Consider the following 17,262-nt stretch of genomic DNA (forward strand, 5'->3'; position numbering starts at 1 on the left):
TCATTGCGCAAACCTTATGCAAAATCCGGGAGGACGAGGAGAGCGTGCTGTTGGTGGCACCGTATTGGACAACCAGGAGCTGGTTTCCAGAACTCTCTCTCCTCGCGACAGCCCCTCCGTGGAAGATTCCCCTGAGGAAGGACCTTCTTTCTCAACAAGAGGGCACATTATGGCACCCGCACCCCGACCTGTGGAACCTCCATGTGTGGTCTCTGGACGGGGCACGGAGGATATGAGTGATTTACCGCAAGAGGTATCTAACACTATTGCTGCTGCGCGAGCCCCGTCTACGAGACAGGCTTACGCGCTTAAATGGAACCTGTTTGTCGACTGGTGTTCTTCCCGAAGTGAAAACCCACGAGAATGCCCGATTAGTGTTGTGCTTTTATATCTCCAGCGTCGCTTGGAGAATAGGCTGTCACCATCCACTATTAAGGTCGATATCGCTGCGATATCAGCTCACCATTCACCCGTAAACGGTAGAACAGTGGGTCAGCACGACCTAGTCATTAGATTTCTCAGAGGCGCTCGAAGACTGAATCCTTCGCGTCCCCCCTCTATTCCTCCTTGGGACCTGTCCTTGGTGCTGAAATCACTCCAGGAAGCCCCATTCGAGCCTCTGCATAGTGTGAGTGTTAAGTTTCTTACAATGAAAACTTTAACTCTCCTTGCTTTGGCTTCTGTTAAGAGGATAGGGGATATTCATGCATTTTCGGTCGATGAATCGTGCCTTCAGTTCGGGCCGGCTGCATCCAGCGTAACACTGAGACCCCGGCCCGGCTTTGTGCCCAAAGTTCCCACCACTCCTTTTAGAGATCAAGTGGTGAATCTCCAAGCACTGCCTTTGGAGGAGGCAGAACCAGCCATGGCTTTGTTATGTCCTGTTCGTGCACTACGTGTGTATATAGACAGGACGCAAAGTTTTAGGACCTCAGATCAGCTCTTTGTTTGTTACGGTGGTCAGCAGAAAGGAAAAGCTGTCACCAAGCAGAGGATGTCCCATTGGATTGTGGATACTATAGCCCTTGCATATCAAAAGCAGAATGTGCCTTGTCCATTTAATTTACGTGCCCACTCTACTCGCAGTGTGGCATCATCTTGGGCACTGGCTCGCGGTTCCTCGCTAACAGATATTTGTAGAGCTGCAGGCTGGGCGACACCTAATACGTTCACAAGATTCTATAGTGTTCGTGTCGAACCGGTTTCCACTCGGGTTCTTTCTACTAGTTAAGAATGCCGAGGGTCGGCTCGTGTGTCGGCTTGGAGCCTCTATTTTGGTGCTGCACATTTGCACCATTATGGAAGGCCATCGGGGCAAAAACGTCTAAAAAACTGTTTTTGCCTCTCCTCCACCGCCCTGATAGCTGGTGTTGCGGAGCATCCGCTGTCAACCTATCACTGATGTATTCTCTGTAAACCTGTGTAGGCTAGGCGTCCACATTTGTCCCCTACGTGGGGTTCATTTGTGTGTGTAGTCCGTGGGGTTCTAATCCTCCACGTTTTTCCTTAGCAGAGCCTGCTCTGCATCTCTCAACATACCTTGTATTGTTCAGAGACTTTATTTTGAGCAACCTGTCGGTTGTTTTATATATTTTTATGTCATCCATTTAACCTTCTTAGGGGATGGCTTCCGCAGTGTTCTAGCTCCGCTCAGTTTAGACGCTTCTCCCAGTTCGCTGCTTCACTATCGTGGGTTAAGGAACAGGTAGTGACCGGCCTTCTGCATTTTGCCTTAGGTTCCGCCCCTTTATGTGGAGGGCGGAGGGCTTTGCAGGCACTGGAAGGGTTCAGCTGCAGTGGCGTTTTGGTAGGGATTCCCAATTCGTCGGTCACGACGTGACGTCGTAGTGACCGACTGAAAGGGAACGTCTCGGTTACGTATGTAACCCTCGTTCCCTGAAGGAAGGGAACGGAGACGTCACGTCCCGTCGCCACAGTTTGCTGTTCCATTGCTGTTCAGGCCGGGCACTGTTGCTCGGCTTCTCAGCAATAATATAGCTGATTTGGTATTATGCACCTGTGCCTTATATACGCACCTGGCGGGGCGGCGCCGGCATTATGCAAATACCTGCATGCCAAGTTCATTGGCGTTTTTGATAGTTCTCGAAGTAGATAGGTCACCCGCGAAGCGGTTCCCAATTCGTCGGTCACGACGTGACGTCTCCGTTCCCTTCCTTCAGGGAACGAGGGTTACATACGTAACCGAGACGTTTTTCACTTCTGCCAACCGTGTTTGAAATGTTTGAAATTTTCAACATTGAGTCCATAAAACAAATAACATCTTAACATCCAACAGAATCCTCTCTGAACACCTCCCTCTCTCAAACACAGTTTACCGACAACATTAAACTTTGTTACATTTCTCCTCTCTCTCACTCACACACACACACACACACACACACACACACACACACACACGCTCTCTCTCAAACATGCGGCCAGAAAAAACGAGCGTGTCGCAATGCGTCTCTTCCATTCGCGCGCCTACATTTGAAATAACGAACTTGGGCGCGCAAAAGACGCGACATGTGAACCACCCCTAACATTGTAGAATCAAGTCATTTTTCTTTGTGTGTGTGTGTGTGTGTTCAGGTGGCAAACTTAAAAAAGTAGCCAAGTCTCGTGCCGCTCAGATCAAGGGAAGTATTTTAAAAAATAAAAAAAATTATTTGGCCCACATTTGTCCCCAACACAGTATGATGAGGGCTACTTTAGCTATTATTGCATTAGCAAACCACCAACTAACCAGATATTAACAAATTGACAAGCAGTTAATGGCATTCTACTCTGGGCAGAATGGTTGTCGTCTGGCTGCCCGTGATTTTAATGTTGCATGTCTTGCAACACACTGTTCGTCTTTTGCCATCTTGTTGAAGCCAAAAGCTATGACCCTCTGTACCCCTCCGGCTGACATGTTGATATCTGATCTAAGTGGGCATGGTGTGCGTAAGGTACGAGAGGGCATGATGGATGATAGTGTCGTTTTAGTCATGACAACGCCATTCTCAGCCGGCGCTCCAGCTTGGTCAACTTAATTTTTTAAAATAATTTATATATTTTATATTCAAACTGAAAACATGATGTGATTAACACTCAAGTCATTCAAGTCCATCGTGTCTCAAGTCAAGTCAAGTCCAGAGTCTTTAACTTTCAAGTCCGAGTCAAGTCTCAAGTATTTTATTTTTTGTCAAGTCAAGTAACAAGTCACAAAAATAGTGACTCGAGTCGACTCGAGTCCAAGTCACCAAGTCACAAGTCCCCATGTCTGGTATTATACATTATATAAGTGTAAAAATGACAACAAATTGCTACAGTATAGTACAATACAATTTAGGCTACTTTTACATGGAAATGATCTGAAAAGAAAACGCAAAAGTGGCGTTGCATTATCACTTTATATTCCGCGTTTATTTGAGCGGAAAATCTGCGTGCATATGGTAACGTAAAAGTGTCTGATATTCGATGTAGTATGTACTCCTGGCAGCTAGGTGGCAATGTGAAGCACTGACACACAACAACACAAAGTCCGCGCCCCTGCATACAACCTTCTTCCTTGTTCTCCCAGGTCTCGTCCAAAGCCGTCTGGGTTACCTCTGACGAATTGGCGCATAAACAATTTGATGGAGATAATTAATGCATCTTCTCTAGCTGTGAATATTTCATACAACTCCTGGAAAAACTGTTATATATTTATATATATTACGTATATTTATCAAAGCTGCTATGGCAACTTGAAGGTTCCTATGGAAATAATCCGACATGTTTTATGTTAGTTTCCTGAACTGTTACGTAAATGCGTACACCACGAGAGCCACCGTTAGCAGACTTTTGCGTTTTTACCCTTTAGACGGGAACGCGACGGTAGAGCGTTTTTAAAAAGTGGCTTCACTTTTTTGTGTTTTTAAGCCCCAAAAATGTTGTTGCCGTCTAAACAAAAGGCACATCCGATAAAATATTTTTCCGTTTTTACCCGTGAGCGTTCTCGTGTAAACACCACCTTAATTTACGATAATTTACAGCAAACCCTTAAGAATACTGTACTACAGTATTTTTATTGGGGTTGATATGAAAAATTATTGAATAACAAGAAAAAATGGAACCGTATCTCATAAAAAAAAAGGTACAAAACCTGTCACTAGCTATGTTAACATGCACAAAATTTTGTCAATTAAAGGTTATGACAATACATTTTACATTCATACATTCAATATAAGCCGAAACAAACATCTGCGCAAGCGCACAGCCAGGGTTGCCAGCTTTGCGTTTCAAAACCATCCCAATGGACATTCAAAACTAGCCCAAAAGGATCCCAATGACTTTTTACAGTTCAAATACTTATAACTAATGAAGAAATCCTTTCATCTTTTACCCACAGCAATAAACAACCCGCGGAGACAGTTTAAACAGTAGCCCAAATCTGAACTTGAAAAAAGCACAGACTTTGGCAACGCCACCCAGCGCACAGCATCTCGCGTCCAGTTAGGCATTATCTCTGGATAAATGTACAAAGCTGAGATGAAGAAAGTTGTTCTTAAGAAGTTTTCAGATATAAGTAATGAAAACACAATTTTCAAAATTATTTATTGCTTTATGTATATATAGAATGTACAGCGCCGTGACCCCATCACCTTAATCATGCGTTGCTATTGCCTTGCTATTGCATGTTTCTGTGACAAGAATTATGTGAGATGTAAATATGAGGTAAATATAAGATGTGAACTTATATATTATAACTGCACATATTTTTTGTACCGAATTGGAATTGGAAAATACTACGATTCACGTGTTAACATGCGTACTTTTCTCCTGCTGATCGGATCACAGACCGGAGTACACCACCCCCTTCAATACAATCCAAATTTGCATCCGATCGACCTCAATCGTATTGATTAAGGTGTTTACATGAAGGCCTTTCAATATGTTTGAGCCATCAATACAATTATAAACGGATTATTTGGTTGCCAAATTTGGAAGGCCTACCTACTCGGGCGGTAACTTTTCAAAATGTACACTTTTGTATCTGAAGAGTGTATAACGGTACACTAAAGGTACATACTGGTACCAAGTGAACACATATCAGTACCTAAATGCTACATTTAGAGACCTTTATAATAAAAGTTATTAGGTCCATATTAAATATATATGTGATTTAAATATCATTTAAAGTTAAAACTAATCATAAACTTTTTTTATTTATTGATTCTAAAGTTCTTTTGAACATTTTCAAATCATGCTGACATTTATAACCCCACGTTTAAATACCCTAGTAACCCCACGGTTCAGACCGCATCACATAGCTTAAGTATCAATGCGCCACTGTTGCTACGTGATTTATTAAAATAAACACCACAGTCTGTGTTGCTTGGGAACTGCGCTCTGTTGCAGACACACTTGATTCTGAGGAACTACTTTGTTTGGCGGAAGAGTAATATTTGTACTAATATAATTACAACTTATTTGCTGTGCTTTATTTTATGAATCCTGCTATGCATACTGTATGAAGTAACCGTTTTATAAAAGCAATAAGCCCCGTGAAGCAGTGGTGTTTCAGAGCACTTTATTACAGCTAAGGGGATTTGAGGCACTGGTAACCCACTGTTTCTTGGTGCTTATTTATTTATTAAATTATAAAAAAGAGAATAGACACAAGTTTTCATTTTCGAACGGAGCTGTATCAACACAAATTAGCCAGTTGTAAGCAAATTTAAAAAAGATTCTATTAATACACATAAATAGCCTTCACACCTTCAGGACAGACTTCCCATCTAGTGGATCTTCCAACCTTATGTCTATTATGTCCTAAATATGTCAAGAGACTAACATCTCCCACTTAAGGCGTGAAGCGATGTGATGCTACAGTTCACGAAGGAGATGAGCTAAACTTACAATCTATTGGTAATTCATTTTACACCGAAGCTCCTGTTGGCGGTGAGTGCCAGGAACGTCTCTTTGATGTTTGTCCAACACAGAGAAACATATATCTGCTCCAATCACAGTCAAAACAACCAAAAGGCACAACGCTGAAAAACAGCTATGCCTGCATCTGAAGAGCGTTTCATTGCGTGAGTGTAGCTAATGTAGTTTCATATTGAGATTAAATATTATAATCACATTAAAGGGATAGTTCACCCAAAAATGAAAACTGTGTAAACATTTACTCACTCTTATGTTGTTTCAAACCTGTATAAAAAAATTTGTTTTGATGAACACAAAGAAGGATATTTTGAGGTATGTTTGATACCAAAATAATCAAAACTTTCATAGTATTCTTTTATCCTACAATGGATGTTTATCAATTCACATTAGTGAACAGTGTAGTAATTACTGTAATACAACAATGCAGTACATTAGTATTTACTGCAGTTTACTATAGTAACTACTAAAGTAAACTAGAGTATTTACAGCAGTTTATCAATTCACCATAGTTAACAGTGTAGTAATTACTGTAATACAACAATACAGTATACTACTATTTACTGCAGTTTACTATAGTAACTACTAAAGTATACTACAATCATTTTCTTGAAATACAGCAAACTCTTTGTTCTTTGTTCACTCCTAAACACATGCATCAGAAAACAAGATGCAAGACACTTGTTGTCAAGGCAACAGCATACATAGGACACACAGTCAGACATCTTTGGTGAGCTAGCTCTGTTTTCTCAGAGGTCCTGTAGAAGTCAACAGGTAGAGTGTAGTGCTAGCTATACCAAGGTCATGGGTTTGATTGTCAAGAAACACATAGATGTATGAAAAATATACACTTTGAATGCAATTTCACAAATGTGAAATATAAGAAGCATCAGGCGCATTTTGTCTGTATCTTCGCTCTCTTATTTGAATGCAAAACTTCTAGTTTCACGAATCTCCTCTGAGGCCATACGAACCATCACTGAACCGGACTCGATGTAGACGGCTAATTACACAGAACCCAATCCAACCCCAATGAGATCCCATTTTCCGGCCAGCACACTTCAAAGCAGACCAGAAAAAAAGAAAATTGACTGCATGCTGTGATTCGATGGATATTTATCTGCTTTTTGTCCATTCTCAATGCTTCTTGTGAGAAAACAGTTTTGCATTTTATTTTTACTTTTACAGTACAAAATGGTTAAGACTTTTAATAACACAGTTACTCCTCACAGATGCTGAAGTCTCATGGCTAGTTTACAGACAGCTAATAGAAATGAATATGTATGAACGTCAATTCATAAAATTGTCAAGTTTGTCCCCGTTTAGTCCGAAAGCATGACAAAATGTTTTCTGTGTGCATAAAACACCCTAACAGAACCATTTCACATATCGACTGCCGTCGGAAGATAAAGAGCGTTCTGTAAATAAGATATTACTCCGTGGACTGAAAGATTTCCTTAGACAACTTTTAAAATGAGTCCCTATTATCAGCATTTGATATGCCCAGGCAGAGATAAACGAAACACTAGCAATCTCATGAATACATTTAGATGTGCTAAGATCTCAGACTGAGAACTTGCTTTAAAACCTAGGCCCAGTTTAGATGGTCATAAAATGCAACAATGTAAAAAGACGGTAACTATTGAAAGCTTCTGAAACATTCAAGGTATAAGTCACACTATAAATAAACTTTTACTATTATTTACACATCCTCATATCATTCAGCATGCTACTTTTTTATGTGGAAACATTCAAACAACAATGACTAGTGCTGATATCATGCATCAAAAAGGACAAAAATAGCACTATAAACGTAGGGTTTATCTGGCCCAGATTAAATCATTATATAATCTAACAATATTGTAAATAACTAATAAAGGTGCACCGTGTAACTTTTAGAAGGATCTATTGACAGAAATGCAATACTGTACATAACATAATCGCCATGTTTCTACAGTAGCCCTAAATGAACAAACAGCTTTATAAAGCGTGTTTTGTCAAAATGTTGTCTCAGATGATGACGTGTTTGTCCTGTGGCGGCTACCGTAGCTTCACTATGCATTTCAAAAGGGAGGGGTGAGCTGTGGACTTATACAGGGTTCACACCAGACGCGGTAGAGGCGGCAAGCATGTGTGAAGTACATGTTGAATCAATGCAAAGACACGATTAGGCATCCTGCCGCGCGGTAGGCACGGCGCGAGATGTGCGTTGCCATGGGAAACGCGCGAGTTGAAAAATCTGAACTTCGGCGGATTTCCACGCCACGTTAACCAATCAGGACCTTGCTTTAGTAGTGAAGTGATTACAGGAAGCGAGTCTCAGCGGAGTCGCAGAAGCCCCTCCCATGACGCGAATTTTTGCGTGAATGTCTCGAATGACTAGAATTTCACATGCGGCTTTCACGCGCGAATGAAGCGAGCACACTCAAATGTTCAAGCATCCACCTACGCACGAATAGTGCAGCTGGAGTGAATGCACCATGAGGGGTTGGTTGCAATTCACAGTCTCACCAATAGATGCTAGGGCTGTCACTTTTGAGAAAAATCTAATTCGAACGGATATCGAATATCATGCAATGTATCCGAGTATATTCGAATATCTAGGTGCCTGCAGATTTCGGCGAAAAACTCTGCGGAATTTCGCGGATTTAATGCCTGCCATTGACAAGCATACATATCCTGCATGTTTGTGAGAAAGAATCTCATTGACAACAAGCACACATACATAGCCTATCCCGCGCGTTTGTGAGCCGTCATTCACAAGTACTTTATCTCTGCGCGTGCTGTTTGCTTGACTGTTTTTAATGAAAGAGAGCACAAACCATTTGATATTTGAGATGAAATTAAACTTTCCGCTAAGTTAAGCAGATCTCACTTGACTCTTTCGTCTGTGTGACGTGCGACAGTCAGCACATGATCATTTCAAATCCGTTTACAAGACAAATGCTGTTGTTGTTTAATATAAAGTTTACATTGCGTTAAAAAAAATGATGGAATTATCTTCATACATGCTAATTTCATAATGCGAACGTATTAACACAAGCTTTTTATTCTATACACTGAATAAAAATGCACATGAGGTTCATGTTGGTCCAACTTGATTCCCTCTCTTGCGCGCAGTTTCCGTCGTCGGTCTCACTCTCAGCCTCCTTCCTATTACGAGGTGTTACTGTAAAAAATGCGTTACCCATTACATTTTAAAAACCGGATGGTTTATTTATAGTTCGAATACGGATATTTCACGTCATGTTCGAATGCATATTCGAATATCGAATAAAAAGTGACAGCCCTAATAGATGCCGCTACAAATCTACACAGTGGATCGTTACAAGGTTCAATAAAGTAGTACACCCAAAAATTAAAATTCGGTCATTATTTAAACCCTCATATAGTTCTGTATGTTATTTTTGTATGGAACAAAGAGGGATATTTTAAGAAAGTGTTACGCAACAATTTACTGTACATGACCACAGTTATGAAGCATCAAAGAGGACAAAAATAACATCATAGAACTGAAATTATAAAATTTTTATAACAATATTTACAATCCAGCTCTAAAATTTGCATTCGCATCAGGTTTGACATCACTGATACCAAACGCCATTGGTTCTCATTGACCTCCTAATCGAACAAAATGTGTCAGTTCAAATACGCAAATTATATGAGATTCATAATCTGGAGCAGAGATTTTCAGTCTGTTTCTCATACAGAGCTATCATAAGGTTTAAGACCTACAATGAAGTGCACAAGTCATCTATCAACTGTCTTTGAACAACAAGGGGGCGGATAAATAATGTCAAAATGTTAATCTCAGTTGAACTGTTTTTTTAACATAAAAGCATTATTAATAATATCCAGATATAAAGCTGAAAGAGGTTTAACAAATCACAGTTACAAGGTCAGCTCACTTGAAAACATAAAAATAAAAAATGTTCTTTCCAATAAAACACATCCGGTTAAATGGGATATAAATTTGTGTTATATGGGGCTTCAGCGAGCTCTCCAGCCGTCTCAGTGAAAGTCAAGTCTACACTGGATTATTGGCATGCAGTGTTAGCTTTATCCCCTCAGAATAGTTTAACAAAGATTGAACACGATGTTCCCAGCACAGTGAATTCCCAGCAGGGGAAGAGTGCCATCTTTGGGTAAAGAGGTATTGGATCTGCCTTTGTTCTCAGCACTATTTTTAATATAAGGCATTACACAGAAAATACTGGAAATAAGTGGTTTATCTGTTGTTTACATAGCCACAAACAAAGTGCAGGCATATAAAAATACTGGGGATTAAAAAACAAAAACTTAAATAAAAAGGTTTCCTATTCAAATATTTGCATAAACTAAAAATTAAACAATGCAAAATATTAATATACTAAAATAAAACAAAATTAATAAATATGTATGAAAAAATGTATTAGTTTTTATAACAGTTTTTAATCTACGGAAGTCGAGAAAGGCCATCCACTATTATTATTTTGCTTGCTCGTTTTCTCGTGATCAAAAAGTTGTTTTCTCATGATCACAAGATAACAAAAGTTGTTTCAAATGTCATAATGTAATTTTCTGTCCATAATATTTAGTGTATTTTGAAGTGGACTGCTTATGTATGCGAGTTAGGGCAGTGGTTCTCAAACTGGGGGCCGGGGCCCCCAGGGGGGCCGCGAGATGGTGCCAGGGGGGCCTCAGTTTTATGACATTTTATAAAATAAATTAATTTATCATGAATTCTGTGCAATTAAACCTAAAAAAGTAAGACTACTAATCAACAGCACTACTTCGTATCATTTAATATGTTTTGTTTAATAAAAAGTTGAGTTTTAAAACTTTTTCTTTGGGGGGGCCGCAAAGGAATGCGCCATACACAAGGGGGGCCGCACGCTGAAAAAGTTTGAGAACCACTGAGTTAGGGTCTTTACGGTACCATACGTGTAGTTAATAGTGATGGGTCGTTTGTGAAGAGGCGGCTCTAAGAGCCGATTCTTTGTAGCGAACGAGAAGAGCCGATTCCCGTCAGCGAGAGAGCCGAATCTTGTTTCGCAGGCAGGGGCGGGACCTATTTGTATGTGGCACACAATCTGCCCAATCAAAGGGAAGACAGACTAGGATTATACCATTATGTGAAAGAAGAAAGGGGGGATAGTCGCCCCAAAAAGCCAGTGTAGTGACGACAGGTACACAGAGCGATAGGGAGAATTAATTAAAGATTTATAATAATGTTAAACAATAGTGTAAAAAAAAAGTTTTTTTTTTAAAATAAAAATAAGGCTTTTATAAAATCAATTGATTGAACAACAGACAAACCATTCACAATTGCTAAATTGGGCTAAAAAAAAAAAGAAGTCTCCCAGTGATAATAAATGATGAGCCGATGTCATCAGCAATTCGGTCCCCCCTGGCAATTCGGTCTCCCCTAGGACCCCGATTGGTACCTAGCACTAATGCCTGGTCATGCGTTAGCGGTCTAGCAAGCTAATTACATTGTACAAAAAAGAAGCATACAACATTTTTTAAATAAAAGTTAACAAAAAATAATATAATAAACTAATATTCATGTTGCAGACACGTCAGCACGTTTGTCATCGTCTGCTTTACAAAAAACAATACTTTTATTTTTGTAAATTATTACCTTACTAAATGTATTATTTTATAGAAAAAGTGTAGTAATCATGGCTTATAAATTATAATTTTAATGTTTGATTTAACTATGTATAATCATGTTTTGTATAAGTAATTTATTAACTTTACACAGTACAAAAGTGGAAAGGGTACAGTATAATAATCTAAATAATAAAATGACACAAGCAATGTGTAGATCTCACCACCTATAGCCTCATTTATATACTACTATATGAAACATATCATTTAAAAGACATCAATTGTAATTTTAACAACGTTCTAACTACATAAATCATAACGCGATTTTGTAGGAATTGTAATAAGGCGCTAAGAAAACTACCCATGGGGAGTTTTTTCAGCCAATAGAATCACGCTGGGATCCTAAGGGGGCAGAATTGCCAGGGAGGACCGAATTGCTCATGACACCGGAGCCGTAAGATCCGAATCTATGAAAAGAGCCGGACTGCCCATCACTAGTAGCTAATAACTGCTGATAGACTTAATAAATAAATAAAGTTAAAAGATTTGCCCTGTCCCAAATGGCACACTTCATGTGGACTTTCGGTCTCCTGGCCTTAAATTGCGCATGCTCGCCTAGTCTACGAGTCCGTAGGGAGTCCCATCTGTCTCATCAGCGCCCCCTTTGCACCCTTGATGCAATCTTTGGCAAAGCCCGCACTGCAGCACTTTACCAACCCAGAAGTCCTTGGGAAAGAGCAATTAGACCAATCAAACGACGGAAGGGAGGAGTTCACACTGATGGGCAACTTCTCTTCCTATTTCTGGTGTGACGCTCAAGTCCCAAAATACGACTCTGGTGTGCCCTCTTAGACTCGCGTCAAGGGTCCCGAAGGTCTGCACTTTATGATGTCCACAAGTCTGGAGTGTGCCATTTGGGACAGGGTCATTGATGTTTCTGAATTTAGGGACCATCTCTAAAGTAATAATGTATAGGTTTCTATCTTCAATAGCATTTAACAGTTTATTTTGATAAATAAATCAAAAAAGTGTGCATTATAGCTGACGACCACATGAACACAGCTGGTTTTGTGACTGTTTGTTGACTATAGACGGTTTCATCGGACGCACGTGGTACACGTGTGGATCCGAACCTTACTTCCGGTTTCTGTTTTTTTAATGGTGTGACTAGTTGCTAAACTGATCTCTTGAACAAATGCCTCGTCGAAATAACAAATGGTTTGGTTTCCTAGGTAATCTATGTGTTGTTTTTTGCTTGTTATATAAATAAACTACGTTTAAAGAACTTTGTTGTTATTTATTCTTAGCAGAGTTTACCGGAAGTTACGTGCGGACCACGACAGCCACTTGTTTATGTTGTTACTGCTGAAACGGTCTATAAGTCATTCTATTTAAATCCTATTAACACTAGAAATGTGTATATTAAGGAGTAAATTCACCTAAATTCACCATTATATTGTCAATTCCTGACGAATACATTTCAGCTTTAGCGAATCTTTGTTCATCCATTCTAATTACGCAAAATATGCTTTTGCTGTCTACAAACAAAGCAACTTTCCTATCGAGTACACATAAGCTTTAATCAATGAATCAGCAGAGAGCGGTTACAGGATTTCCTGCAAATACAATTCTTATGTAAACAAAGAAGCATTTCTAAATCTAAAACGTTTTCTCTATCGCCATCTCTGTTTGAAATATAAAACTGCAGGTTATGCGTTTCACATACTTATAGTTTTGAACACTGATTTTGATGTACTTTCTCAATAATCAAATTTGTATGTAGCCAACGAAACCCTACTGGCAGTGACTTGTTATTATGAAGGTTTCTGTGGAATTAACCCTTTCAAACCTGATTTTTCTATTGTGTATAATCAGTGTGCCTTATTTTGATTAGTTGATCAGCATTTTTATTAGTTTGAACCACAAAACGTGATGTTCATTCTAGTGGACGCAGGGACTGAAGGTGTTAATCCATCTTTAATATACTGTAATACTGAAATATGACTTTCCGATCAGAATACAGACAAACTGAGAACATCTGCGTCCTGAGTCTTCTGCATGAACCAGTGAACCTGCTCTGTTAGCCTATTAAAGCTCAAGAACACAGTTGGCTAAATGCCTGATCAATCGTTCAACCACGGTGCTTCAAAATACAAGTCACACGTGAAAAAGCACCTAGATAAAAGCTGCGCATCCACAGACCCATGTAAAAAGGCTCTTGGTTTTGAGCACTTTTAAAGTATATCAGAGTGAATCCATGCCAATTACCTGCAAAGACAGTAACCCTTATTATCCCAAGAGCTCATTATCCCGAGAGCGATTCTTCTCGAGTTAGCATACAGTACTTCAGAGCTCGGTTAAAGGTCAAGGAGAAAAGAGGGGGTTCGAAGCGGTCCAATTAGCGCTTTTGATAAATCCAAATAACTCTAGATGGGTAACAGCAATTGTCACAATGAGGAGCTCTGTTTTATTTAAGCTTTTGTTGGTCATAAAGTTTCAAAAATTGCACAAAATCAACCAAATTTCAGTCACTAAGCTGATTTTAGACTGTTTTCAAGGAATTTACTTGGTGATGAGGGAGACAAAAATGAGGTTTGATAAGTGGTTACTTACAGAACAGACACAATGTCTCCTCGTTGCACCTGATAGTTCCTTACACTCCAACGGTCGAGGAGCACAACGTCAGGCGACGACCCACCTTCAGGATTCAAAGACGGCTGGGAAAAATTCAGACCAAATGGTATTTAGTTGAGCTTTTATTGTATTTCAGGGTTCCCACACCTTAGTTAACTTTAAATTCAAGGACCTTTCAAGGACTTTCCAGGTGCAATACAACTCAAATTCAAGGACTAAATGTGGCGACACATTTCAAGTGAGAGCCAGGTTAAAGGTGTTACCTTTTAAGATACATTACATTACATTAAAGTTCCCTTTCGAGGGAACTCAAGCTGTGTCACTGCGGTGACACTTTGGGGACGCCTCCAGGGGTAAGTGCGTCTGAATGTGTATATCAAATTCAACCAATGGTGAGGCTTAACGACAAAGACGGGGTGACACGGGAGCCAGGAAGTATATCGCTATCTGAAATATTGCCAAAGACGGCGTTACAGGGACGCAGGAAGTATGGCAAGGTAGACGCAGCGCCTCGTTCCCTTCTCAGGGAACAACAGTTACATACGTAACCCGTGACGTTTTCATGTGTCAAACACAATTATGCAAAAAGGTATTTTGGTATGAATCAACATGTATCTATGTATCAATATTTTCAAAAACTTCCCAGGGCTCTGAATTTTTTCCCCCAGATTCACAAACTTTCAAGAATTTCAAGGACACGTTTTTATTACAAAAACTAGCCTGAATGCTGGATTTATCGCAATGAATGCTCTGCTGAAAGAAAATAATTGGAAACTTGAATGTTGTATTAACTTTGATCTTTCATTTTTTTTCATTCCACACAAAAACTTTTCAGTTCTTTAGTTTCTTTTTTACTTTAGTTCTGGAAAAGAACATCTATTATTTTTCAGCTTTTTGACAAGCCGAGGCTAAAAATAACGATGACCATCAAAAGATGTAAATTGTTTTAGACAATTTGTTTTTCTCTTAACTATTTTGCGGCACTATATCAAACAACCTGCGTGTGATGTTATTCGAGCAAACATCCAATAAATCATTAAAGGGGATCTCGATGCGCCATTTCACGGTTGCTGAGATAATTGACAGAAATATCTCTTATCTGTCCTTCTAAAATAAATGTCCCGGCGCGCGCTCTCGCTGGCAAATTTATCTGTCACAGCTGGGCGCTCTATCTTTTTTATTCAGACACATTTTCTCGTTCTGTATTGATGTCAGCTTTCAACATTGTCCATGAGAGTGAATTATTTGGATTCGAAGGCCGTGGATGGGCCAGAAAAAGCCATTAGCAAATATAGCACTGGGAAGTCAGTTGGAAAACCCAGAGAGATGAGTGGAGTCCAAAAGGAAAACAACAACACCGTTTTGCTCGGTTATTGGTCATTAGGTGCATAATGAAGCATTGCTTCTATCTGGCTAGTAAAATGAGCACAGGGCTTTTCTCTATCAAGGTCTCTTTTCCTGAGGTCTCAGCGCTATTAGTGTAACATTTGGGAAATTTGGTGTGATTAAGCAATAAAAGTCTTAAAGGTACAGTGTGTCATTTTTGACATACTTTTTATGATAAGTTAAAGGAATAGTTCACCTATAAATCTAAATGTATTAAATATTTACTCACCTTCATGTCATTGCAAACCTGTATGACTTTCTTTCTTTGGCAGAACACAAAAGAAGATATTTTAAAGAAAGTTTGTAACCAAATAAAACTGGCCCCATTGACTTTCATTGTACGGACACAAAACCCAAGGCACTTTTCTTAAAATATCTTTTTTTGAATTTCACAGAAGAAAAAGTCATACAGTATTTGAATGACATGTGGGTGAAAATATGTTGACAGACTATTTATTTTTGGGTGAACTTTTCCTTAAACTCTTTTCCCGCCAGCGTTTTTAAAAAAAGTTCCCAGCCAGCGCCAGCATTTTTCATGATTTTCACAAAAGTTTAATGCCTTCCAGAAAATGTTCTTTAAAGGATTAGTCCATTTTCTTAAAAGAAAAATCCAGATAATTTACTCACCACCATGTCATCCAAAATGTTGATGTCTTTCTTTGTTCAGTCGAGAACAAATTTAGTTTTTTGAGGAAAACATTGCAGGATTTTTCTAATTTTAATGGACTTTAATAGAGCCCAACATTTAATACTTAACTCAACACTTAACAGTTTTTTTCAACGGAGTTTCAAAGGACTATACACAATCCCAAACGAGGCATAAGGGTCTTTTCTAGCGAAACGATTGTCATTTTTGACAAGAAAAATAAAAAAGATGTACTCTTAAACCACAACTTTTCGTCTAGGTCCGGTCCAGCGCGACCTAACGTAAATGCGTAGTGACGTAGGGAGGTCACGTGTTACATATATAAAACGCACATTTGCGGACCATTTTTAATCAATAAATTGCCACAAAGACATTAATTAGTATCAGTTGACATACAGGAACGGTCCTCTTTCTCAACACATCTAAACACTGGGGCGGAGTTTCACATTCGTCCTCTGTGACCTCTTGACGTGATGACGTATTGCGTCGGGTCACGCTAGCGCATCACGACCGGATCTAGACGAGAAGTTGTGCTTTGGGAGTGTATATTTGTTATTTTTATTGTCAAAAATGACAATCGTTTTGCTAGATGGGACCCTTATGCCTCGTTTGGGATTGTTTGTGGTCCTTTGAAACTCCGTTGAAAAATACTGTTAAAGGAACACGCCCACATTTTGGGAATTTAGCTTATTCACCGTATCCCCCAGAGTTAGATAAGTCCATACATACCTCTCTCATCTCCGTGCGTGCTGTAACTCTGTCTGACGCAGCCCCCGCTAGCTTAGCTTAGCACAAAGACTGGAAATGCATGGCTCCAGCTAGTATACTGCTCCCAATAAGTGACAAAATAACGCGATCATTTTCCTATTTATGTGTTGTGATTTGTATAGTCAAACCGTGTACAAATAACAAGGTGATATGAGACACAGCGATCTTTTAACAGTATACATACTGAGAACTATATTCTCTGAAGACGAAGCACTGCCGCATGGGCGGAGTGATCTGCTCGCAGCACACGAGAAGCCCCTGGTGAGGAGCAAAGAGTTCGGTCAGAGTTGTGCAAATCACTCCGCCCATGCGGCAGTGCTTCG

General features: G+C 39.5%; 1 protein-coding gene across 4 annotated transcripts in view; it reads right to left on the minus strand.

The window, feature by feature from the left end:
* Window positions 1–17,262, minus strand: part of immp2l (inner mitochondrial membrane peptidase subunit 2) — a 112,714-nt gene that overhangs the window by 85,622 nt on the left and 9,830 nt on the right. For all 4 annotated transcript variants that reach the window (XM_055192233.2, XM_073868754.1, XM_073868756.1 and 1 more), the window contains exon 3: window positions 14,119–14,222. In XM_055192233.2, the coding sequence (XP_055048208.1) occupies window positions 14,119–14,222 (104 nt within the window). The remainder of the gene's footprint in view (window positions 1–14,118; window positions 14,223–17,262) is intronic.

Source organism: Misgurnus anguillicaudatus, chromosome 6, assembly GCF_027580225.2.
Source record: "Misgurnus anguillicaudatus chromosome 6, ASM2758022v2, whole genome shotgun sequence".
In the NCBI taxonomy this organism is placed as follows: domain Eukaryota; kingdom Metazoa; phylum Chordata; class Actinopteri; order Cypriniformes; family Cobitidae; genus Misgurnus; species Misgurnus anguillicaudatus.